This window comes from Panulirus ornatus, chromosome 11, assembly GCF_036320965.1.
Source record: "Panulirus ornatus isolate Po-2019 chromosome 11, ASM3632096v1, whole genome shotgun sequence".
Lineage (NCBI taxonomy): Eukaryota > Metazoa > Arthropoda > Malacostraca > Decapoda > Palinuridae > Panulirus > Panulirus ornatus.
The window spans coordinates 62107861-62134865 of NC_092234.1; the positions used below are offsets into that span (position 1 = coordinate 62107861).

The 27005-nt window shown below is 38.9% G+C and overlaps 1 protein-coding gene across 2 annotated transcripts; it reads right to left on the bottom strand.

Annotated features, from left to right (window-relative positions):
* LOC139751604 (protein THEM6-like) lies at nucleotides 1–25858 on the bottom strand. Of its 2 annotated transcripts, XM_071667203.1 has the most exons (5): nucleotides 25724–25858; nucleotides 21690–21847; nucleotides 11470–11646; nucleotides 1404–1618; nucleotides 1–1205 (listed from the first exon to the last, which is right to left on the bottom strand). In XM_071667203.1, exons 3-5 carry the CDS (start codon nucleotides 11606–11608, stop codon nucleotides 972–974), a joined length of 588 nt encoding a protein of 195 aa, XP_071523304.1. In that variant the 5' UTR covers nucleotides 11609–11646; nucleotides 21690–21847; nucleotides 25724–25858; the 3' UTR covers nucleotides 1–971. The 2 variants fall into 2 exon arrangements, with proteins under 2 accessions (XP_071523304.1, XP_071523305.1); XM_071667204.1 differs by lacking the exon at nucleotides 21690–21847 and having other exon boundaries at nucleotides 25724–25851.
* Between the last annotated feature and the right edge of the window lie 1147 nt (nucleotides 25859–27005).

The window sequence follows — 27005 nt, forward strand, 5'->3', positions numbered from 1 at the left end:
TATAAATTATAGTTTAATGAGATTATCAATGTTCTTTGGCTTTGTTATCCTTTACATGTAAGTCCTTATGTTCTTCATGCATGTTGCCATCACTTGCATATTGCTTAGTTCCACACAATACATAATACATCAATATGTGAATAGATTATATGCTCATGCATTCATAAATGTAATCATGTGCGAATAAGTATCTTGTGTGCCCCTCCAAACACGTCTTTCTACAAAATATGCATAATTATTCATGCAAGTGAATCACAAAGATATGCTAATTTACACTTCCAAACAACAATTTCGTCAGCAAACTTCTACTATATGGAGAGAAAAGTGAAATACAAAACCAAAAAAAGGAATGTAATTGTCTACAAAATGCGATCATGTAATTTATTCCACAAAGAAACTAAAAGGGCAATGCTTTCTATTTTGCTTTCCATTTACATTCAAATTTTATATTCTTATTTCCTTTCAAGATTTGTTGAACACTTTCAACAAATCGGAAAACAGTGGTATACATGTGCTACAGAACAAAATTCATGCCTAAGATTATTTTGTGTAACAATGATTAGTTGTTAATTCATAAAGCATAATTCCTTCATTGTAGCTCACTTTTCTCTTTCAAAAAGTTTTAATAAATATGTCAACTTTACTATTATGTTTTTTAAAGAAATAACTAATAAGAAGTAACTACTTAACTGAACTCAGTGTTTTACAAGAAAAACTGATATGATTTGTTGCTTTTGACAGAATGCCTTTTTTATTTGCAAATAACGAAAACAAAAAATGGGTAAACTGTGTCCCACATTTATAAAGCAAAGGAGCGCACTGTTATCAATAAACATAAATATAAGAATATGTCTATCAGTATTATTATTCAATACATCTATTTCACTCTCATAAATAATGCTTTGTTAATTTTTCTAACAGTCTTAAGTACAACTTTCTATTAAATGGGTTACAATGATTTTTCCACTCATCTAATTATGTTTTCTAAGATTCTGGCTACTTTGTTGATTATAATGTATCCAAGACAATAAATCATCCGGTGCTTCTGGTTGTGCAGGATCTTCTGACAGGGCAATTGAAAGAATTTCCTTAGGACTAGATCCTACAACTGCTAGTTTCACATAAGACGTTGCTCGGAGAAAGTTATCATGAAATGTCTCAAAGTCCTGACGGTAGTACAAGTTCTTGTCATCCCAGTAAACAAGCTGTGAAGGAATCAACATAATAAAAACAATATGATTTTGGTTATAAACTAATCAGCTCCAAATACACCATACTTAAACATGCCAACCTTTTAACTCAAAAATTAAAAATTTGGCCAACAAACTCTATATAAAATGCATGAGATAAGCAAAACTAAGGTAAACAAGACTCATGATAACTAGAGAAAAGCCTTTACGTACCTGAGAATTAAGTCTGTATGGCATAAACAAATATACAGGTTTGCGATATCTAATGGTGCTAGCAGCAACTAAAACTTTTGCATTTTGCTTTTTCACAGCCTGGTAGAGTCCAGCACGGATACAGTGATCCACTCTGCCAAAATCCATGGCACGAAGATAGCGTGCATTGTTTATGTGGTTCAACAGGAAGTCAATGTCTCGGGTAGTACACATCCCTGTAATTAAGAAGGCAACACCTTTCATTAATTGTCACAAAATCTAATGAGGTTCATTTAGCTTAAAATGGTACTGTATTGGGGAAAGATGGGCTAATCAATGTAAAAGCATGTAAAACTTGTGTGAAAAAAAGACAGAACCTATGAAAACCCTACTTAACCAGTCCTATCAGCTAAAATGGAAAGTAAAATTATGCCAACCCTACTGTGGACCAAGAGGAAGTGCAGTAGCACAACTTGATGCTCAGGTTGTCTATGTTTGATGACAATCGATGTCAGCTGCACAATACTAGATCACGAGTGAGACTGGTATATTTTGACTAAATACTGAGCATTAAGATAAATCTCCACTGCTAGGGAGGTTAAATGAGGTTTTTGTGGGTTCTTGACTTTTAACAAGTCCAATACCCACTTATACATTGATTTTTTCAGGCAGTATTTAGCAGGCAGACACTGACCAAGGAGGTATATAACCAGTAGTACCCGCCTAGGTATCAGGAGGGTCAGTGGAAGCAGCATAGTGAGCCAGCACTTCAGTGGTTGTCACTTCTAGAACCTAGGTAGCTGTCTTTTCTTTCTGCATCATCCACACGTGGAATGCTGGCATTTTGTTCACTGTCACACATAACAACACTTAAGTCACACAACTCATTCTTTGTAACTCTAGAATTTTCTGCAGAGTACTATGTAGGAGCAATAGATAGATGCAGTAGATAGGAACATCAGACAGGAGCATTAGGTAGAAACAGTAGATAGGATTTATTTATTATTTATTTATCTATTTTCCTTTGTCACTGTCTCCCGCGTTAGCGAGGTAGCGCAAGGAAGCAGACGAAAGAATGGCCCAACCCACCCACATACACATGTATATACATACACATCCACACACGCAAATATAGGAACATCATGTAAAAGTAGTAGGTTGGAATATTAGGTAGACAAATTAGGGAATGGTAGATGGTTGGAGCATTAAGTAGGGGCCTCTGTGAACACTGCTAGAGTTGCCCTTTGCCAGTAGCCTATTAAGGATGAGGCAATAAAGGCTAAAAAGGTGCACAAGAGTTCACCAGTTATAGAGACTATTTTGCTGAGGCCATTCCCTTGAGGGAGTTCCCAAAGGGAACAGGCATCAGAGAGATAGACAGATAGATAGATCACCTCACTTTTTCCCTTATATACATAACTCTCACAACTATTGCCTCATGAAATTTCATTCATAAAAATATAGTGATCCAAATCCCACTCTGTAACTGTCATTCATTCTCTAAGCAGTGTACTTGCATTGCAGTAAAAATCACAAAATTCAAGTTGAGAGTGATGGGAGCTAAATCAGATATCTAATATGATATAAAGATTTTTTATTAAAATGTACAAAATATCAACAGAGACAAATGTCAACATCTTTGCTCTTACTTCCAGTCTAAGCAGATCTCACCAAGTAAGAGAGTATCAGTGATGAGAAAGTGGCATCAGTGATTTTTCACGGACATCTTTGCTTACTAATTTACAAAATTGCAAGGCTTATGCATGCTGATTTGATTTTTCATGTTTAATGATGATGGTGGATTGAATCAGGGCATGTGAAGCGTCTGGGGTAAACCATGGAAAGCTGTGTAGGTATGTATATTTGCGTGTGTGGATGTATGTATATACATGTGTATGGGGGGTTGGGCCATTTCTTTCGTCTGTTTCCTTGCGCTACCTCGCAAACGCGGGAGACAGCAGAAAAAAAAAAAAAAAAAAAATAAGTTGATATACAAATAGTATAGTATATGCACCATATGAAAAGTTCACATCTGCAAGGGATTAACAAAATGTTCCTGCCCTTCAGGTTGCCCTGATCCCATTACTTTATTGTACAGCAAATGTCAAAGTGTGAGACCGCCAGACTAAATCTAGCCCAGATGATTCCAACATGTCCACAGTGACCTGAGAGGTGATCTTTGCCCACAAGTTGTTCCCAACACTTTCTATGAAAAAGAATACTCCCCTCCTCATAGGAATGAGTTATGGGAGCCACTGTCAACCAAAATAACAAATAGTTCACTTGGACAAAAACCAACAAAGCAGAGGCTTGACTGGCTGACTTTCTATCCTGGATGGCACAATATAAGGGTCTGAACCACTGTCAACAGTCTGTGAAGACATTGCTCTGATCCTGTGGAAATTCTCAAAGGAAAAGGAAAAACAATCTCAAATCTGGGTGACAAGACATTCTAGAAAAGGGGAAGAGGATATTATGTGTTACCATCCCTTCAGAAGGGGATACAATTTACATAAATAAAATCATTAATTGTACAAGTTAATGCAACTCCATAAAACATCACACTCTAGCCAAATCAGAAAAGGATACTTCCCACCTATTCCCTGCATGTCATAGAAATAAAGAACTGAGATGGGGGTCAAGTGAGGAGTTTTCCCCTCAGAGGCTCACTCATATGTTCTTGAATGCTACCTTGCTAATGTGGAAAGTGATGAACATGTATGGAAAAAAAAATATAAAGGTGGGGAGAAAGAATTCTACCTCCATATTCCCTAAATGTCATATACAGTGACTGGAAACCCTCCCCTTCTTGTGTTTCAATTTCTAAAAGAGGAAACTGAAGGAGTCAAGCAGGCAGTGTTAATCCTCCTCGAAGGCTCAGATTGGGCCGTTTGAATGTGTGTGGATGTAACCGAGACGAGAAGAAAGGAGAGATACGTAGTATGTTTGAGGAAAGAAACCTGGATGTTCTGGCTCTGAGTGAAACGAAACTCAAGGGTAAAGGGGAAAAATGGTTTGGAAAAATCTTGGAATAAAGTCAGGGGTCAGTGAGAGGATAAGAACGAAGGAAGAAGTACCTTTACTCCTGAAGCAGGAGCTGTGGGAGTGTGTGATAAAGTGTAAGGAAGTAAATTCTAGATTGATGTGGGTAAAACTGGAAGTGGATGGTGAGAGATGGGTGATTATTGGTGCTTATGCACCTGGTCATGAGAAAAAAGATCAAAAGTGGCAAGTGCTTTGGGGGCAGCTGAGTGAGTGTGTCAAAACTTAAAGAGCATGAGACCAGGTGTTAGTGATAGGTGATTTGAATGCGAAGATGAGTAATGTGGCAATCGACAGTAAAATTGGTGAGCATGGGGTATTCAGTGTTGTGAAGGGAAATGGTGAAGAGCTTGTGGATTTGTGTACTGAAAAAAGACTGGTGATTGGGAATACCTGGTTTAAAACAAAGATGTACTCAAGAAGATGTATGTGAGTAGGAAAGATGGTCAAAGGGCATTATTAGATTACTTATTAATTGACAGCAAAGTAAAAGAGACTTTTGGATGTAAATGTGCTGCAAAGGGCAGCTGGTGGGATATTCGATAACTATCACATGAAGGTGAAGGTGAAGATTTGTAGAGGTTTTCAGAAACAAGGAGAGAATGTAGGGGAGAAGAGAGTAGTGAGAGTAAGTGAGCTTGGAAAGGAGACTTGTAAGAAGAAAAACCAGGAAAGATCAAGTTTAGAATGGCAAAAGGTAAGAGCAAATGAAGTGAGGGGAGTGGGTGAGGAAAGGGATGTATTTAGGAAAGCTGTGATGGCATGTGCAAGAGATGCAAGTGGCATGAGAAAAGTGGGAGATAGGCAGATTTACAAGGGCGGTGAGTGGTGGGATGAAGAAATAAAACTGTTAGTAAAAGAGAAGAGGCATTTGGACAGTACTTACAAGGAGCTTTGAAATGACCTGGAGATGTATCAGAAAAAGCAGCAGGAGCTCAACAGGAAAGTGCTAGGGTTGAAAAAGAGGGCAAATGAGAGTTGGGGTGAGAGGCTATTATCAACTTTGGGGAGAATAAAAAGATGTTATGGAAGGATGTAAATAATGTGGGAAAGACAAGAACAAATGGGAACCGGTGAGGTGGGGAGGGGGGAAGTGATAACATGTAGTGATGGAGTAAGTATTTTCATGGGTTGTTGAATGTGTTTCACAACAGAGTGGCAGATGTAGAGTGTTTTAATTGGAGTGATGAGTGAAGTGAGAGTCAGGGAGAGTGGTTTGGAAAAGAGAGAAAATGTGGTGAAAGCTTTGTGAAAGATAAAATCCAGCAAAGGAGTGGGAGTGTATGGTACTGCAGTGGAATTCTTTAAGAAAGAGGGTGATTCTGTTCTTGACTGGTTGGTAAGGATATTCAATGTATGTATGGATCATGGTGAAGTACCTGAGGATTGGCAGAATGCATGTATAGTGCCACTATACAGAGGCAAAGGGAATAAAGTAGAGTGTTCAAACTACAGAGGCATAAGATTGTTAAGTATACCTGGAAAATTGTATGGGAGGGTATTGATTGAGAGAGTGACGGCATGTACAGAGCATCAGATTAGGGAAGAAGAGTTTGGTTTCAGAAGTGGTAGAGGATGTGTAGATCAGGTGTTTACTTTGAAGAATGTATATGAGAAATACTTAGAAAACAGATGGATTTGTATGTGGCATTTATGGATCTGGAGAAGGCATATGATAGTTGATATAAATGCTTAGTGGAAGGTCTTAAGAATATATGGCATGGAAGGTAAGCTGCTAGAAGCAGAAAAGTTTTCATCAAGGGTGAAAAGCATGTGTACGAGTACGAAGAGAGTGATTGGTCCCCAGTGAAGGTAGGTCTGTGGCAGGGGTGTGTGACGTCACCATAGTTGTTTGATTTGATAATGGATGGGATGGTTAGGGAGGTAAATGCAAGAGTTTGGAGAGAGGGGAGAGTATGCAGGCTGTTGGGGATGAGACGGATGGGAAAGTGAGTAATTGTTGTTCATCGATGATACAACACTGGTGGCTGATTCGAGTGAGAAACTGCAGAAGTTGGTGACTGAGTTTGGAAAAGTGTGTGAAAGGAGAAAGTTGAGAGTAAGTGTGAATAAGAGCAAGGTTATTAGGTTCAGCAAGGTTGAGGGACAAGTTAACTGGAATGTAAATTTGAATGGAGAAAGATTAGAGGAAGTGAAGTGTTTTTATTATCTGGGAGTGGCCTTGGCAGTGAATTGAAGTGGAAGTGAATCATATGGTGGGGGAGGAGGTGAAGGCTCTGGGAGCAATGAAGAATGTGTAGAGAGAGAAAACGTTATCTTGGAGAGGAAAAATGAGTATGTCTGAAAGAATAGTAATTCCAACAATATTATATAGTTGCGAGGAATGGGCTGTAGATAGTGTTGAGTGGAGGTGGGTGGATGCATTGTAAATGAAATGTTTGTGGACAATAAGTGGTGTAAGGTGGTTTGACTGATTAAGTAATGAAAGGGTAAGAGAGATGTGTGGTAATAAAAAGAGTGTGGTTGAGAGAGCAGAAATGTGTTGAAATGGAATGGACATATGGACAGAGTGAGTGAGGAAAGGCCGACAAAGAAGATATAAGTGTAAGAGGTGGAGGAAACAAGAAGCAGGGTACAAAATTGAAGGAGCAAGGATGAAGTGAAAAAGATTTTGAGTGATCGGGGCCTGAACATGCAGTAGGGTGAAAGGCATGCACAGAATAGAGTGCATTTGGAACGATATGGTATTCTGGGGTTGATGTGCTGTCAATGGACTGAACTAGGGCATGTGAAGTGTCCAAGGTAAACTATGGAAAAGTCTGTGGGGCCTAGATGTGGATAAGGAGCTGTGGTTTCAATGCATTACACATGGCAGCTAGAGAATGAGTCTGAGCAGATGTAGCCTTTTTTTTTTTGTCTGTTTCCTGGCACTACCTTGCTGACACAGGGATTGGAAGAAAGCGAGCAAGAATATATATATATGTATAGGTATGTGTATGTATATGTGAATATGTTGATATGTATATGTAAGTATTTGTACATGTATTTGCATGTATGTATAAATGTGCATATTTGAATAAATGGGTCTTTCTTTGTCTATAAAATTGGCCAACCATATCATGTTATGGACACTGATGTCAAGTATCTTCTGTGAGGTTATGTTGGAGTAGAGAGATGAGTGCTTTGTTGATGTACATTGCCACTAGTAATGTGCAGGATGGGGACCGTGGTTGGGTGAAGCCATCTAGAATATGCTTTGTGAGGTCAATGTGCAGTTAGATCATGGAGTAGTTGGTTCTGAACCAATAATGAGCTGGGGAGAGAGGGATGTTTTGTTAGATTCTGTAATGGACAAGCTTCTTATAAAGTTTAAATATACAAATGAAAATAGGGTTAACATAGAGGTACATTAATGCAAATATACATGTAGTTGTCTGAACTGAGGGGCTGTAAGTACTTGAACCACCCTAAATAAATTGGAGTGGAAAATAAGACATTTATATTCAGATATTTCAGCTGTAAAGGTGATTTCCCACAAGCTATGTTCCATTAAATACCAACTAAATCATTTATTTATTTATTTTGCTTTGTCGCTGTCTCCCGCGTTAGCGAGGTAGCGCAAGGAAACAGACGAAAGAATGGCCCAACCCACCCACATACACATGTATATATATACACGTCCACACACACAAATATACATACCTATACATCTCAATGTACACATATATATACAAACACAAACATATACATATATACACATGTACATAATTAATACTGTCTGCCTTTATTTATTCCCATCGCCACCTCGCCACACATGGAATAACAACCCTCTCCCCCCTCATGTGTGCGAGGTAGCGCTAGGAAAAGACAACAAAGGCCCCATTTGTTCACACTCAGTCTCTAGCTGTCATGTAATAATGCACCGAAACCACAGCTCCCTTTCCACATCCAGGCCCCACAGAACTTTCCATGGTTTACCCCAGACGCTTCACATGCCCTGGTTCAATCCACTGACAGCACGTTGACCCCGGTATACCACATCGTTCCAAGTCACTCTATTCCTTGCGTGCCTTTCACCCTCCTGCATGTTCAGCCCCGATCACTCAAAATCTTTTTCACTCCATCTTTCCACCTCCAATTTGGTCTCCCACTTCTCCTCGTTCCCTCCACCTCTGACACATATATCCTCTTGGTCACTCTTTCCTCACTCATTCTCTCCATGTGACCAAACCATTTCAAAACACCCTCTTCTGCTCTCTCAACCACACTCTTTTTATTTCCACACACCTCTCTTGCCCTTATATTACTTACTCGATCAAACCACCTCACACCACACATTGTCCTCAAACATCTCATTTCCAGCACATCCACCCTCCTGCGCACAACTCTATCCATAGCCCATGCCTCGCAGCCATACAACATTGTTGGAACCACTATTCCTTCAAACATACCCATTTTTGCTTTCTGAGATAATGTTCTCGACTTCCAAACATTCTTCAAGGATCCCAGAATTTTCGCCCCCTCCCCCACCCTATGATTCACTTCCGCTTCCATGGTTCCATCTGCTGCCAGATCCACTCCCAGATATCTAAAACACTTTACTTCCTCCAGTTTTTCTCCATTCAAACTTACCTCCCAATTGACTTGACCCTCAACCCTACTGTACCTAATAACCTTGCTCTTATTCACGTTTACTCTTAACTTTCTTCTTTCACACACTTTACCAAACTCAGTCACCAACTTCTGCAGTTTCTCACATGAATCAGCCACCAGCGCTGTATCATCAGCGAACAACAGCTGACTCACTTCCCAAGCTCTCTCATCCACAACAGACTGCATACTTGCCCCTCTTTCCAAAACTCTTGCATTCACCTCCCTAACAACCCCATCCATAAACAAAGTAAACAACCATGGAGACATCACATACCCCTGCCGCAAACCTACATTCACTGAGAACCAATCACTTTCCTCTCTTCCTACACGTACACATGCCTTACATCCTTGATAAAAACTTTTCACTGCTTCTAACAACTTGCCTCCCACACCATATATTCTTAATACCTTCCACAGAGCATCTCTATCAACTCTATCATATGCCTTCTCCAGATCCATGAATGCTACATACAAATCCATTTGCTTTTCTAAGTATTTCTCACATACATTCTTCAAAGCAAACACCTGATCCACACATCCTCTACCACTTCTGAAACCACACTGCTCTTCCCCAATCTGATGCTCTGTACATGCCTTCACCCTCTCAATCAATACCCTCCCATATAATTTTCCAGGAATACTCAACAGACTTATACCTCTGTAATTTGAGCACTCACTCTTATCCCCTTTGTCTTTGTACAGTGGCACTATGCATGCATTCCGCCAATCCTCAGGCATCTCACCATGAATCATACATACATTAAATAACCTTACCAACCAGTCAACAATACAGTCACCCCCTTTTTTAATAAATTCCACTGCAATACCATCCAAACCTGCTGCCTTGCCGGCTTTCATCTTCCGCAAAGCTTTTACTACCTCTTCTCTGTTTACCAAATCATTTTCCCTAACCCTCTCACTTTGCACCCCACCTCGACCAAAACACCCTATATCTGCCACTCTATCATCAAACACATTCAACAAATCTTCAAAATACTCACTCCATCTCCTTCTCACATCACCACTGCTTGTTATCACCTCTCCATTAGCCTCCTTCACTGAAGTTCCCATTTGCTCCCTTGTCTTACGCACTTTATTTATCTCCTTCCAAAACATCTTTTTATTCTCACTAAAATTTAATGATACTCTCTCACCCCAACTCTCATTTGCCCTCTTTTTCAACTCTTGCACCTTCTCTTGACCTCCTGCCTGTTTTTTTTATACATCTCCCACTCATTTGCATTTTTTCCCTGCAAAAATCGTCCAAATGCCTCTCTCTTCTCTTTCACTAATAATCTTACTTCTTCATCCCACCACTCACTACCCTTTCTAATCAACCCACCTCCCACGCTTCTCATGCCACAAGCATCTTTTGCGCAAGCCATCACTGCTTCCCTAAATACATCCCATTCTTCCCCCACTCCCCTTACCTCCATTGTTCTCACCTTTTTCCATTCTGTACTCAGTCCCTCCTGGTACTTCCTCACACAAGTCTCCTTCCCAAGCTCACTTACTCTCACCACTCTCTTCACCCCAACATTCTCTCTTCTTTTCCGAAAACCCCTACAAATCTTCACCATCGCCTCCACAAGACAATGATCAGACATCCCTCCAGTTGCACCTCTCAGCACATTAACATCCAAAAGTCTCTCTTTTGTGCGCCTATCAATTAACACGTAATCCAATAACGCTCTCTGGCCATCTCTCCTACTTACATACGTATACTTATGTATGTCTCGCTATTTAAACCAGGCATTCCCAATCACCAGTCCTTTTTCAGCACATAAATCTACAAGCTCTTCACCATTTCCATTTACAACACTGAACACCCCATGTATACCAATTATTCCCTCAACTGCCACATTACTCACCTTTGCATTCAAATCACCCATCACTATAACCCAGTCTTGTGCATCAAAACCACTAACACACTCATTCAGCTGCTCCCAAAACACTTGCCTCTCATGATCTCTCTTCTCATGCCCAGGTGCATATGCACCAATAATCACCCATCTCTCTCCATCAACTTTCAGTTTTACCCATATCAATCTAGAATTTACTTTCTTACACTCAATCAAATACTCCATTTACTTTCTTACACTCTATCACATACTCCCACAACTCCTGTTTCAAGAGTAGTGCTACTCCTTCCCTTGATCTTGTCCTCTCACTAACCCCTGACTTTACTCCCAAGACATTCCCAAACCACTCTTCCCCATTACCCTTGAGCTTCATTTCACTCAGAGCCAAAACATCCAGGTTCCTTTCCTCAAACATACTACCTATCTCTCCTTTTTTCTCATCTTGGTTACATCCACACACATTTAGACACCCCAGTCTGAGCCTTCGAGGAGGATGAGCACTCCCCGCGTGACTCCTTCTTCTGTTTCCCCTAAATGTATTACTATATATAAAAAACAGTAGTCTTTACCATATAATCTTGAAGGCTTTAGCGGATGAATTTTTGGTAAGAAAAACCGGGATGCAATTCCATAAAATACAGCTTTTACGAAGTACCCAAACTCAAGAGAGACAAGCAGCCCAATGGCAACAGTCGACAGCTCTACCATCTCTGACGCTCTTCAAAGCAAACAATTTCCGTCACAACCTGCAATATAAGAAAATCAGTTGTGCTACAACTAAAAGGCAATAAGTATTCTCTTAGAATCATTAAGATCCTCCTATGATTCAAATAATCATGTGCAAGTGAAAGATTAACAAATTTATATATCTGTGAATACCATGCTTGTCAACAGTGCTATAATTTACATATTCACACACTATAATCACTTCCAAAGATTCTCTTACTTTTCCAGTTCTGGTTTCCAGTTGCAACTAAAAACTGTTATTCACAATAAACTATCTTAAGTGAAGTCTAACCAGCTTGAACTGCCATGGGAATGGTGATGAAATCTTTCTGGTCTTATCTCAAACACCTTCAGTCATTCAATTATTTTCTCATTTTTCTATGCTGATGTGATCCTTCAGCATTCTCTCCAACTGACAAAATAAAATAAGCTCTTTTTAGATCACTTTTCTCCTCTAGTTCAATCCTGAATTACTTAGCATTCCCTCATCCCCCGACACATCTCTTACAAATCCTATGTCCCTTCTTTTGGTATCTTTTTGTACAAGTTTAAAAAGCATATCTCTCTTTGGATACATGGAGGGCATATTGACTTCATGGCCTCCCTCTCCATGTTTTCGAGTGTGCTTCTTATGTGCATGCCTATTCCAAGCTTGTCTGAAGACAAGCATTTTTCCTTCTTCCTGGAAACATGCAATGGTACAGCCTATCCCCTGTTATAGTTCTGTTCTTCCAAATACATCATATTGCTTTCATTTATTTACCTGCATTTCCAAACTTTGATTCTTTCCTCAACTCCCACTTCCTTAAAGATTATGAATCTCATCTTGAGTCAGTCAGGCCTTTGCAAGGTGAGATACACTGGTTATATCCTTTCCCAAGTCATTAATGTAAGTTTCTCTGAAATGCTGTGGGAGTCCTTGCTGACGTCAATGGTCAGTGAATATCAAATTTATGGTCCAGGATAAGGCCTGTCCAAGAATGACAATATATCCAAGCATTTCATCTTTTTTCTTTACAGAATAGCAGTCTCCAGATTCTGGCATCTCTAATTAGATTAGAATATGTTTTCTACTCATCCTTTCACATATTAATGTCAGTAATCTTCAATGTCATTAGATTCACTCTATTCTACAAAATATCCATTGAGAGCTTTCTGCTGGCTACCATGCCAAAATGAGCAATGAAAAGATAGGAGCCCTCTGCTCTACTGTCTGTCTCCATCAACAAAAATTTGGAATTTATGATACTGGTACTGTTCTCCAACAGAGGCATCACAAACCATCAAAGCTTATTTCATCTGGCTATCCCATGAAGCCACATATATTGTAACCCTTGATAATTTGGAAGTACTTGATAGGGTGTGGCAATGGAATTTCCTCTCCAACCTCATGTAGCTACATAAGCTGTAACCCTTGATACCTTGATAGGGTGCGGCAATGGGATTTCCTTTCCAATCTTGTTGTGTAAAGTGTTGAGGGACAGGTTAGTTGGGGTAGGAATTTGAATGAAGAAAACTTGGACATGAACTGTGATAAATACCTTGGAGTGGACATGGTAGCAAATGGAGCCACATAAGTGGAAGTGTCATAGGGTGGGTGAGGGGGTAATGGTTCTGGAAGCACTGAATAATATGTGGAAAGATAGAACATTATCTGGGACAGCAAAAATGGGTATGTTTGAAGGAACAATGGTCCCAAAAATGTTATATGGATGCAAGACATAGGCAAAAGATAACACTATGTGGAGGAAGGTGGATTGTTAGAAGTTAAATGTTTGAGGATAATATGTGGTGTAAGGTGGTCTGACTAAGTAATTAAAGGGTATGAGAAGGTTTATATGAGAAAGACAGACAACATGAGGCCTGATTGGCCCACAACTGGGTTGCCTTCTTTAAAAAAGTTTAACTTGACAAGAAAATGTAATTCCACTCACCTACTCCCCAATTCTACACATTAGCCTTCTACTGTCCCCATTACTACTGTTGTTAATACAGTTTATTTCTGGCATTCTTCACAGAGTATACCTGAATTTGTAAAACATTTGTCTAAACGACTTTTGAAGGTATTTATAGTCTTAGCATTCACTACGTCTGACGGTAACTTATCCCAGTGTTCAACACAACTATGGGAAAAGAAGCTTTTTCTCACATCCATACTAAATCTTTTAGCACTGAGTTTTCCATTTATCCTGGTAACCATATTTTCCTGTATTTCAAAAAAATGTTCATGACTTACTTTATCAAACATTTCAAAATTTTGAACACTTGGATTAAGTCACCGCGGTCTACATTTCTTGAGGGAGAAGAGATCCAATCGTTTTAGCCTTTCTTCGTATGACAGATTTCTAAGGGATGACATAAATTTTGTCGCATGTCTTTGTACTCGCTCTAATTTTTCCTCATCTTTTTTATAGTTCAGGGACCAACACTGGACACTATATTCAAGGTATGGTCTTACTAGAGAATTTTAAAGTGTGAGAATTGTTTCTGGTATCTTGTAATCTACGTTCCTGGCTATGAAAATTAACATTTGGTTGCCATTTTTACTTGCTGCTTGACACTGTATAGTGTACTTCAGATTGTTGCTAATGACAACTCTTCTTTTACTTTAGTTAGAGTTTCCGAATAGTTTGAAGTCATAACAAATATTCTTGTCTCCAAAGTGCATAACTTTACATTTTTTTTTTTTTTTTCATACTATTCGCCATTTCCCGCGATAGCGAGGTAGCATTAAGAACAGAGGACTGGGCCTTTGAGGGAATATCCTCACCTGGCCCCCTTCTCTGTTCCTTCTTTTCGGAAAATTAAAAAAAAACGAGAGGGGAGGATTTCCAGCCCCCCCCTCCCTTCCCTTTTAGTCGCCTTCTACGACACGCAGGGAATACGTGGGAAGTATTCTTTCTCCCCTATCCCCAGGGATAAAACTTTACATTTGTCGACATTAAACTTCATTTGCCATGTCTGACCACTCTCTGCTAGTAAGTTAAAATCTCTATGAATCATTTCACAGTCCCACCTGTTTACAGCTCTACCTCCAAGTTTAGTATCATCAGCAAATTTGGAGATCTTAGATAGGAGACTGAGTTTTAGGTCATTAATGTATATTATGAAGAGAATTGGGCCTAGGACCAACCCTGTGGCACACCACTCACTATGTCTTCTCAATCTGAGGCTTCACTGTTTAATACTACACACTTTTTTTTTGTTTCAGTAAGCCAGTCTCTGATCCACATACAGAGTTCTCCATTGATTCCATGTGCTTTGAGTTTATGTAATAATCTCTTGTGAGGTACTTTATTGAAAGCCTTCTGGGAATTAAATATTCTTCATCAGATGGTACTTTTTCATACCATCTGACAAATAGTATTAAAAAAATTCCAGCAAATTTGTCAGGCAGGATCTTTTTTTTATATTTATATTATACTTTGTCGCTGTCTCCCGCGTTAGTGAGGTAGCGCAAGGAAACAGACGAAAGAATGGCCCAACCCACCCAAATACACATGTATATACATACACGTCCACACACGCACATATACATACCTATACATCTCAATGTATACATATATGTAAGGGTAAGAGAGATGTGTGGAAATAAAAAGAGCGTGGTTGAAAGAGAAGAAGAGGGTGTTTTGAAATGGTTTGGGCACATGGAGAGAATGAGTGAGGAAAAATTGACCAAGAGGATATATGTGTCGGAGGTGGAGGGAACGAGGAGAAGTGGGAGACCAAATTGGAGGTGGAAAGATGGAGTGAAAAAGATTTTGAGTGATCAGGGCCTGAACATGCAGGAGGGTGAAAGGCGGGCAAGGAATAGAGTGAATTGGATCGATGTGGTATACCAGGGTTGACATGCTGTCAGTGGATTGAATCAGGGCATGTGAAGCGTCTGGGGTAAACCTTGCAAAGTTCTGTGGGGCCTGGATGTGGAAAGGAGTTGTGGTTTCGGGCATTATTGCATGACAGCTAGAGACTGAGTGTGAACGAATGGGGCCTTTGTTGTCTTTTCCTAGCGCTACCTTGCACACATGAGGGGGAGGGGGATGGTATTCCATGTGTGGCGAGGTGGCGATGGGAATGAATAAAGGCAGACAGTGTGAATTGTGTGCATGGGTATATATGTATGTGTCTGTGTGTGTATATATATGTGTACATTGAGATGTATAGGTATGTATATTTGCGTGTGTGGACGTGTATGTATATACATGTGTATGGGGGTGGGTTGGGCCATTTCTTTCGTCTGTTTCCTTGCGCTACCTCACAAACGCGGGAGACAGCGACAAAGCAAAATAATAAAATAAATAAATATATATATATATATATATATATATATATATATATATATATATATATATATATATATATATATATATGGATGTATCCCTGGGGATATGGGAGAAAGAATACTTCCCACATATTCCCTGTGTGTCATAGAAGGTGACTAAAAGAGGAGGAAGTGGGTGGCTGGAAATCCTCCCCTCTAATTTTTTTTTTAATTTTCCAAAAGAAGGAGCAGAGAAGGGGGCCAGGTGAGGATATTCCCTCAAAGGCCCAGTCCTCTGTTCTTAACGCTACCTCGCTAATGCAGGAAATGGCGAATAATATGAAAGGAAGAAAGAAATATATATGTTGGAAAGGATCACAATTTTGCGTGTGATCAAGATATTCCTATGAGTCCACAAGGAAAATGAAACACAAAAAGTTCCCAAGTGCACTTTCGTGTAATAATCACATCATCAGGGGAGACACAAGAGAGAAATATAACAGTCAGTTGATATACATCGAAGAGACGAGCTAGGACGCCATTTGATAAACATGTTTAATAAATGGCGTCCTAGCTTCGTCTCTTCGATGTATATCAACTGACTGTTATATTTCTTTCTTGTGTCTCCCCTGATGATGTGATTATTACACGAAAGTGCACTTGGGAACTTTTCGGGTTTCAATTTCCCCGTGGACTCATAGGAATATATGGGAGGGTATTGATTGAGAGGGTGAAGGCATGTACAGAGCATCAGATTGGGGAAGAGCAGTGTGGTTTCAGAAGTGGTAGAGGATGTGTGGATCAGGTGTTTGCTTTGAAGAATGTATGTGAGAAATACTTAGAAAAGCAAATGGATTTGTGTGTAGCATTTATGGATCTGGAGAAGGCATATGATAGAGTTGATAGAGATGCTCTGTGGAAGGTATTAAGAATATATGGTGTGGGAGGCAAGTTGTTAGAAGCAGTGAAAAGTTTTTATCGAGGATGTAAGGCATGTGTACGTGTAGGAAGAGAGGAAAGTGATTGGTTCTCAGTGAATGTAGGTTTGCGGCAGGGGTGTGTGATGTCTCCATGGTTGTTTAATTTGTTTATGGATGGGGTTGTTAGGGAGGTGAATGCAAGAGTTTAGGAAAGAGGGGCAAGTATGAAGTCTGTTGGGGATGAGAGAGCTTGGGAAGTGAGTCAGTTGTTGTTCACTGATGATACAGCGCTGGTGGCTGATTCATGTGAGAAACTGCAGAAGCTGGTGACTGAGTTTGGTAAAGTGTGTGAAAGAAGAAAGTTAAGAGTAAATGTGAATAAGAGCAAGGTTACTAGGTACAGTAGGGTTGAGGGTCAAGTCAATTGGGAGGTAAGTTTGAATGGAGAAAAACTGGAGGAAGTAAAGTGTTTTAGATATCTGGGAGTGGATCTGGCAGCGGATGGAACCATGGAAGGGGAAGTGAATCATAGGGTGGGGAAGGGGGTGAAAATCCTGGGAGCCTTGAAGAATGTGTGGAAGTCGAGAACATTATCTCGGAAAGCAAAAATGGGTAAGTTTGAAGGAATTGTGGTTCCAACAATGTTTTATGGTTGCGAGGCGTGGGCTATGGATAGAGTTGTGCGCAGGAGGGTGGATGTGCTGGAAATGAGATGTTTGAGGACAATGTGTGGTGTGAGGTGGTTTGATCGAGTAAGTAACGTAAGGGTAAGAGATGTGTGGAAATAAAAAGAGCGTGGTTGAGAGAGCAGAAGAGGGTGTTTTGAAATGGTTTGGGCACATGGAGAGAATGAGTGAGGAAAGATTGACCAAGAGGATATATGTGTCGGAGGTGGAGGGAACAAGGAGAAGTGGGAGACCAAATTGGAGGTGGAAAGATGGAGTGAAAAAGATTTTGAGTGATCGGGCCCTGAACATGCAGGAGGGTGAAAGGCGGGCAAGGAATAGAGTGCATTGGATCGATGTGGTATACCGGGGTTGACGTGCTGTCAGTGGATTGAATCAGGGCATGTGAAGCGACTGGGGTAAACCATGGAAAGCTGTGTAGGTATGTATATTTGCGTGTGTGGACGTATGTATATACATGTGTATGGGGGTGGGTTGGGCCATTTCTTTCATCTGTTTCCTTGCACTACCTCACAAATGCGGGAAACAGTGACAAAGCAAAAAAAAAAAAATATATATATATGAAGGTGAAACTGCACTTCACTAGGAGTTCATACAATTTTATATAACACGTAATTTTTCTATACATGTGGCATGACATGTTTCATGAAGACAATCCACCTCATCAGGTGCTAGTAATTAACTAAGTTACCTACATCCCAACATCACACTTGGTTCCTACCATCCAACACCAACTTTGTAAGCCAAGTGCTCCAAATGCCACATCTTCAAGTTTTCTGCACTCCTTCCATGTAAGTACCAACCATATACCTCTCTTTCTTCTTTCATTAGCAACTTAACTTCATCATCCCACCACTTACTACCTTTCTAGCCTGCCTACCTTCTACCTTATACATGCTAAACACATCTCTCATATATGCCAGCACTGCATTTCTTAATACCTCTCACTCCTTATCCAGTTCCCTAGCTTTGTTTTCTCTCACCTTTTGCCATTCAAAACTCAATCTCTCTTGGTATTTCTTCACACAAATATCTTTGCCAAGCTCACTTTCACCACTCTCTTCTCATTCATTATATTTTCTCTTTTTCAAAAACATCTACAAATTTTCGACCATGACATTTACATCCAAAAGTCTCTTTTGCACACCTATCAATCTGTATGTAATCCAATAATGCCAACGACCATCTTTCATACTTGCATACATATATTTGTCTATGTTCTCCTCTTTTTAAACCAGTTATTCCCAATCACCAGTCATTTTTCAAAATACAACTCCACAAGCTGTTCACCATTTCCATTCATTAATGAGTATACCATGTCCTCCAATTATACCATCAACTGCCACAACAGTCATCTTCATATTTAAATCATCCATTACAAGTACCTGGTATCCTGAACTGCCAACTTAATCACTCAGCTGCTCCTAAAACACCTGCCTCATAATTAATCTTTTCATGGCCAAGTGTATATGCATCAATAATCATCCATCTCTTGCAATCCACTTTAATTTTTATGCATACTAATCTAGATCTCACTTCTTGACACTCTTTCATAAACTCCCACAATTACTTCTGCATTAGTGCTACCCTTTAGCTTTTACCCTTACACCAAACCTGTCTCTACTCCTAAGGTATTTCCAAACCATTCTTCTCTTTCATCCTTCAGCTTTGTTTCACTCAGAGCCAGAGAATGCATGTTCCTTTCCTCAAACATATTATTTATCTCTCTTTTCTTGTCATCTTGGTTACATCAACGCACATTCAGATACACTAGACCGTGCCTTCGAGGAGGAAGAGCACTCCTCGCTTGGTTCCTTCTTCAGTTCCATCTTTAGAAACTGAAATACAACAAGGGGGGTTTCCCAGCCTCCACTCCCACCCTATTTAGCTGCATTCTATGAAATGCACGGAACAGGGAGGTAGAAATCTTTTACCATACTCCACGGGTGAATATGTTTATAAATGTATACATATGTACATGTAGTGTCTGCAAATATCTTGTTCACCCCCATAAACTTTCAACAGCAATGTCACTCTTACATTTTGGCATATTTTCATCTCTCCTTTGGCCTTGATTACCATCTGCAGATGTCTAGGCATGTAATTGGCAAGGTTTCTGAAGTATTATAGGTCCACGTTTTGCCACCACAGGGGTCTTGATCTTCTATAAGAGGCAAGGCTCTGATGAGGTGCTACAGGAAGAAAGCTTGAATTTCATCTGGTTCCAGCTATTTGAAAATAGGTTAAGGTCTAGGGAATTCCTAAGCCACTCCAGCACTAGAATATTTTTCTCTAATAACCTTAATAGCATTATGGCAGGGGGCACTATCCTGCATTAAGTGATCACATCCATGAACCTCATAAAAAGGAAGCAGAGAGTTCTCTAGTACCACAGTGTACTGCTCTCCATTCATTTTAGTATTTTCACATTGGTACAACTCTCCCCAACTAATTGCACCACTAAAGTAATCCCATGTCATCACACCATCTGGGTGTTTCACTGTGAAACAAATCATATCAGCTGGCACCCTCTGGCCTCCTCAGCCTCTGCTGCTTTCCTCCACTGTTGCTCACTCCAGTCCTTGTATTTCTTTGCAAACGTGAATCATCTGAGCTTCATTTTCTTCACAAGCAGGGAATTGGCAGCTGGCTTACAGGAGGGAATGTGGAGGTCCTTTTGCAGGCGATGTTGAATGGTTCTTTGAAAGACATTTTCAAGAAGTTTTGGATGGCTTTTCTTGAGTTCAGCTCTTGAAATACAGGTTTGCATATGTGTTGATTGAGAAGTCTTCCTTGAGTGACCCAGGGATAGGTTTTGGTGGTAGGATAATGTTGTTTGGGGGGGGGGAAATCCAGCACTGGCAAGCAGCTCCTAGATCGTATGATCTGAGCACCCAGTGAACCTTCAAGTCTCAAGTTCACCGCATTTTCTTGCTTGAAGGCAGAAATTCAGGCTTTATCCTCCTCACAAAGACAAGAGCCAACCATCTTGAAGCACAGATGGAATAAATTCAATATTCAGAAGGGAATTTCCCAAAATGAAATGACAGCCAAAATGAGTAAAGAAAAAAGCATCCTTCCATAAAGGCACACTTTGACGGGATGCTGGTGCTCATACCATTAGGAACACTAGTCTTGGTGACTAGATATAGGATGATTTCACCATGAGATCATCATGTGGTTGTACCCATAAAACTTTAGTTTTATATCACCTTTGAAAAAATATGGGAAAGTTTTTTGTGGACACTACTTCCAATGACACAACCTCACCAAAAGTGACTACACTTGGAGCAGGCAGTCTTGTAACACTATCAGTTACATAGTACTAACAGTCACCTACCTTTCCCAATACATTTTCATTTTTAACCTAAATCAATATATCATTTAATGAATTAACTGAAGCCAAAGGCTGAAAAGATACAGATGAACTACATACAACAATAAGCAGTTGGACTTTAAAAAGAAAATGTTAAGGAGACCGTCTTTCTGCATACACAGCACCAGGGTGGAGACTATTATACACTCTGCTATGACTGGAATGGGATTCTTCTTGTAGCAGTCTATATGGTGCCAATTAGGGTATGATGTGATTGTGGTACCATACTGAAACTAAAGCATGAGGAATCTCATGTGGCTACGGGTGATGAGTGTGAGAAGTGATGTGAAGTAGTTTCATCCTTAACTGATGAATGAATTCCATGTAATGGTTAAAGAGAGTTGAGAGTTAAAAAGTTGAGCACCTTTTGAAAAGTGCTATCTTATCCTCATATCTTATCCAGTGGATGCAACTGCTTGAGGGAAGTACAACAAAAATAAAAAATATAAAAAAGATATAAACATAAAGTATTTCAGTTGATGGAACATTTTGATTGATGGAGAGAGGCAGTTGTGCCAGAGCAGAAGGGTTTGGCTACTTCTGGGGAGAACCACTTAAAGGGATACAGTGGAGTGCTTTTCCTAGTAAAGGCCATGTAACCATCTGGCAACTTATTTTCATGCATTGAGAATGGAGTGATGGGTAAGAAAGTACGCTGGAAGGAAAGCAGTGACAGATGAGGATGTCTTTGGCACTGGGTAACAAAGTGACTTAAAATATGAGCAACATTATCAATGAATCAACTGTTTCAATATCTGTTTAGGTACTGCAGGATGGCAAGGTAATAAGACTTCTTTGCATCATTTGTTTCAAGAATTACTTTTTATAGATGGCTTTGCCGAGGTAACTGTTGACATGGTAGAAGGCCAAGTCTTGTTGCTTCAATAAATTCTTCATACAGGATGTGATCCAGGACCTGCCAGGTGGATGTATCCTTACAGATCACTCAGAGACACCAAGTCAGCTACTTACAAGTACCTGAGAGCAAAATCTGATTATGATTATAAATGAAGAGTAGCAGTAATTGACTATAACATATCTGTAGTAAACATAAAGTTTTTCAATGTAACCACAGAACGTTTCAAGGAATTCAATGAAGAATTACAAAATATATAATACAGATATATTTCTTTAAGTGCAGCATCTCCTTCTATGTAAATGACCAAGCTTTTCGAACATGTATTGAAAAACAAAAATTTAGAACTTAAGAAATCTTACCAGTTAATTTTTCAACACAGAGCTGGCAATAGTGCAATGGTGTCTGAAATCAGTAGTGGCTTACCCCCATAGAAACTAAATATATAACTTATCAAGTATCATGATTATTCAAAACTAAGGATGTCATGTAAAGGAAGAAATTCATTACACCAATAGTGATGCTGTACTACAGTCTGTAACTTTTACAAAGTGAATTTATTACCATACTACCTGACAAACTGTACCTGAGCTAATTTCCCCATATCAAACTTACTCATGTGAGGACTTAACCACCACAAATGACAAAAAAAAAAAAAAAAAAAAAATTGGAAAATCAAATAAAAATAATCTCTACAACTGGCTCTCACCTTTCACAAACGTTTTCCAAGCTTATTCAGCTCTCTGATGGTTGGAATATTTAAACACTATTGGTTTGTATCAAACATTAGCATGTGCTCCACACAATTCCCCAAACTCCAGCAGCTATGTGATTCATTTTATTATTGATACACCTAAGCTTGTTTAAGTTGACCAAAATCAAATTCACACATACACAATTTGGTTCTAACTACCCAAATTTCATTTAAACACCATTCATTTCATCTTCACATGCAATGCATCATGGAAAACATCTTATATGTATAAGAGGTTGCCAAAAGATTTTGCTAAGTAATCACAAAGGAAGTCAAACAACAATAGACCAATGGTCCTTTTCAAGCTGTTTGTGGAACTAAAAGAAGTCAGATACTCTCAGATTAGTGTGGTTAGAGAATATGGGCATACAGATATTACATAGGATTAAGCCTGCAAACTTTACATGTTATTAAGGAAGTGAAAATAATGTCAGTCATGAACCTGAGGCAAAATAAATAACAAATCTATTCTTAAAAGTTATCCTTGGGGATAGGGGAGAAAGAATACTTCCCAAGTATTCCCTGCGTGTCGTAGAAGGTGATAAAATGGGGAGGGAGCAGGGGCTGGAAATCCTTCCCTCTCATTTTCAATTTTCCAAAAGAAGGAACAGAGAAGGGGCCCAAAACAAAGAGTTGTGATTAATGTTCAAGCCTCAGAATAGTTAGACATAACAAGTGGTGTGCCACATGGATTAACATTGGGAATGGATCTCTTTCTCATATACATTACTGATATTGATAATGAATTGTATTGCAAGTTATAAAAATTTGCAAATGACACAAAGTTTAGATATAAATCTACATACAAATGAACTTGAATATCTGCAACTCCAAAGTGACAGCAAAACTGATGGACTGGGCTTGTAGGTGGCAAAAGAATTTGAATATTGATAAGTGCAAAATTTACATATTGGTACCAAAAACAAAATGGCAAGCTACAATGTGAATTATGCTGAACTGTAAAAGGTACATGAGGAAAAAGACTGGGAATCCTCTAATGACCTAATACCAAGTAAGCAGAACACAGAAGCAGTGAAAAGAGTGAACAATATTCTTGGATTCATAGGTAATGCCTTTGACTTTAAGTCCAAAGTAATCATCCTTACTCTTTACAGTTCTTTGGTTTGTCCCATTCTTAAATGTTGTGTTCAATTTCGGTCATCTTAAATAAAACATATATAAGCAGAATGGATAGAGTGCAGCATCAATCAACCACTATGATTCCCAGACTGAGAAGCAAGTCCTATGAGAGCCGATCAAACAACTTGAACTTATTTTGCTTAGAAAAGAGAAAGTTAGGAGGTGGTCTAATGCAAGCAATCTAAATTATCAAATGCTTGATAATTTTGATCTATCAAGCTACTAAAGACTAAAATCTGATCTCAATTGCAGCAATGGGTAAAAACCCACTGGGCAAACGTTTTACCCTGAATGAGGTGAAGTACTTTCTCTTCAACAGGTCTGTTAACTTATGGAATGATCTAACAATTAGTGGTTGAAATTAGTACCACAGACACAATTAAGAATTCATGTGATAAATAACACTTCAAGTCTATGACTTGCATTATTTGTATTATTTGTATTTCACTTACAGTCCATGACACATTATTCAAGCTTCTGAAAATTTGCTGATTATTCTCTTTGAATTGTATGTTTGCCTTCTAAATTTCACCACACTAACTGTGAGTTTCAGATATCTTCCACAAACAGCCTTGAAAGGACCCAATTGTCTGTTGCTGTTTGAATTCTTTTCAAGATGTTTAAAAATCAATCTAGCCTTACTATATCAGATGTGTTCATTTCTTTTCATACTAGTCTGCAATTTTCTGCATTTGTTCACATCCATTCTCTAGTTGTCATGTGCAATGCCCGAAACCACAGCCCCCTACCCACAGCCAGGTCTGACAGACCGCATACTCATCCCTCTCTCCAAGACTCTCACTTTTACTTCCCTTACCACCCCATCCATAAATAAATCAAACGACCATGGTGACACCACACATCTATGCTGCAAACCAACCTTCACTTGAAACCGTCCACTCTGTTCACTTCCTATTCATACACATGCCTTGAACCCTCAATAAACACTTCTCACTAATTCCAGTAGTATATTCTTAAAACCTTCTACAAGGCATCTCTATTAACCATATCATATGCTTTTTCCATATCCATACATGACATATACAAAACCAGCTGTTTCTCTAAGTATTTCTCACACACATTCTTCAAAGCAGCAAGGAGATGGGAAATGTCATTTAGAGGTTTATAAATATTGGAAGTAAGATATAAAGGCTGAAGACTAACTGCTATAACAGACACCCATCCATTATCACATCCTTTGGTAGAACAAATAACCTGCTCCTTAAGAATATGAATAGACTTTCAGGAGACAGCCTACGGTTGTTGCTGTGAGGCAAATAGAAAATTTAAGAAATTTCATTCTGAAGTGCTGTGTGAACAACAAAGAAATAGGAAAGAAAAGAAGACTACAACAACTACACTAAGCTGCCCCAAACGAAATAGTAAATGAACTGTTGTATGAAAACTAGAAAAGAGAATTTTCAAGATATGATAAACGAATACTTGAGAATAAGGGAAAGAAATATGGAAGAATAGAAAATTAACAGATAATAATGAATCAAATAAGTTTATATCTCAGACTAGAGTATGACAGTGATAAATAATAAAATGCGTTAATAAAAACACAATGCCTCCTGACTAAAAGTGAACAGTACTTGTCATTCAACCCCACATTTTCCATCTCTGATCCTAGTTATGAGGTTATAAGTGTAGTGCTAAAGAAAATCCCCAAACCCTTACCTAATTCATTACATTTTTACTATGATTCCATAGAGAACAACAGAACAAGGATACCAAAGCTAAAATGCACGGGCCCTAAACTGGTAAATGACTATATTTTCGTTAATTTGCAATCCAACCTTAGCTTACAGACAATTCACTCTAAGAGCGCTCTTCAAAATCAAATAAACCAGGTTTCATATTTCGGCCCACAGAAGTCGAGTCATTATTTAGAGAAACCACGAAAATACATATCATCTTTCAATTTGACCCTAATTGCTTTTCTGCAGTATGTAACATAATCTGTTCGGCCGGGTAAGAGTTATGGCAACTGTATATGCCAGCACCAGGACAATAAGATTCCGATCGATCCACCATATACCACAGAAATTTACATTTACTTCACGTAAGGCTCACCTTGGCACACCACATATCCCATACGTACCTTATATAGTGGAGATAACACGTTGACAGCAGATGTTAGTCACGTTAACGTACAACACAGATCAAGTGACATGTATTAATAACCTTGTTTACCGCAGGATGTAGTGATGCAATTACGGTCGCACTCCACACCACATACCAAATTCAGAGTCTGAAAATCTATTAAATTGTTACACGACTCGGTTCTGTAATTGAAGATGACTCTCAAGGATGAACATTATCTATCTATATATCTATCTATAGATAGATAGATAGATAGATAGATAGATAATGTTCATCCTTGAGAGTCCGTCATGATAGTTATAAAGGTGAAATCGCAATTCTTTGGGAGTTCAAATGATTTGATACAACACGTAATTTTTCCATACATGCATCACTACATGTTTCACGCAGACAATCCGCCTCATCAGGTGCAAACAATTCATGTTTTTTTCAAATTCCAACACCACCACAAAGATGCACAATTTTTTTTTGTGGTGTTAGGATAAAACAAGATATATATATTCTTCCAGCCTTGGAGTCTAACCATATTTATACACAGAAAATCTGAATCTAAATTTCTGCCTAGAACACAGCCTTAGACACATGATTCGACTATTTCACATGAAATATGAATTCTTATAGGGATTCCCGACACAGAGGCCAAAGAATACGTTGACTCACCTTTAAATGTTGTGAGTCATATATGAAATATTCTGAATAGTGAAATGATTACATAAGAAAAAATGTAACGAAAAGGGTACCCTTAGTAACAGAAATGTAATAGAACGTGAAGGTCAATAACTGGGAAACCCCTTGGTGTGACGTAAAGGAATGATGTGCCATTGCTTAAGTCAAGTGGACCACCTTCAAGAACCGCCATTCAGAGTAAAACCAATATCGTCAGAATGTTCTTGGAAAATTACAAAATGAAAAAAGGACCGGCGTGGTAATGCGCCAGACTGCCTTTCGGCAGGAAATTGTGTAACTCATCACCTTAGTATTGGAGACGTATTCTTAGAAGTGTAAAACTCCTTGAGTGTTTTAAGCAAATGAATTATTACATGCATCAAATTATATATATATATATATATATATATATATATATATATATATATATATATATATATATATATATATATATATATATGTATATATATATTTTTTTCTTTTTTTTTTATACTTTGTCGCTGTCTCCCGCGTTTGCGAGGTAGCGCAAGGAAACAGACGAAAGAAATGGCCCAACCCCCCCCATACACATGTATATACATACGTCCACACACGCAAATATACATACCTACACA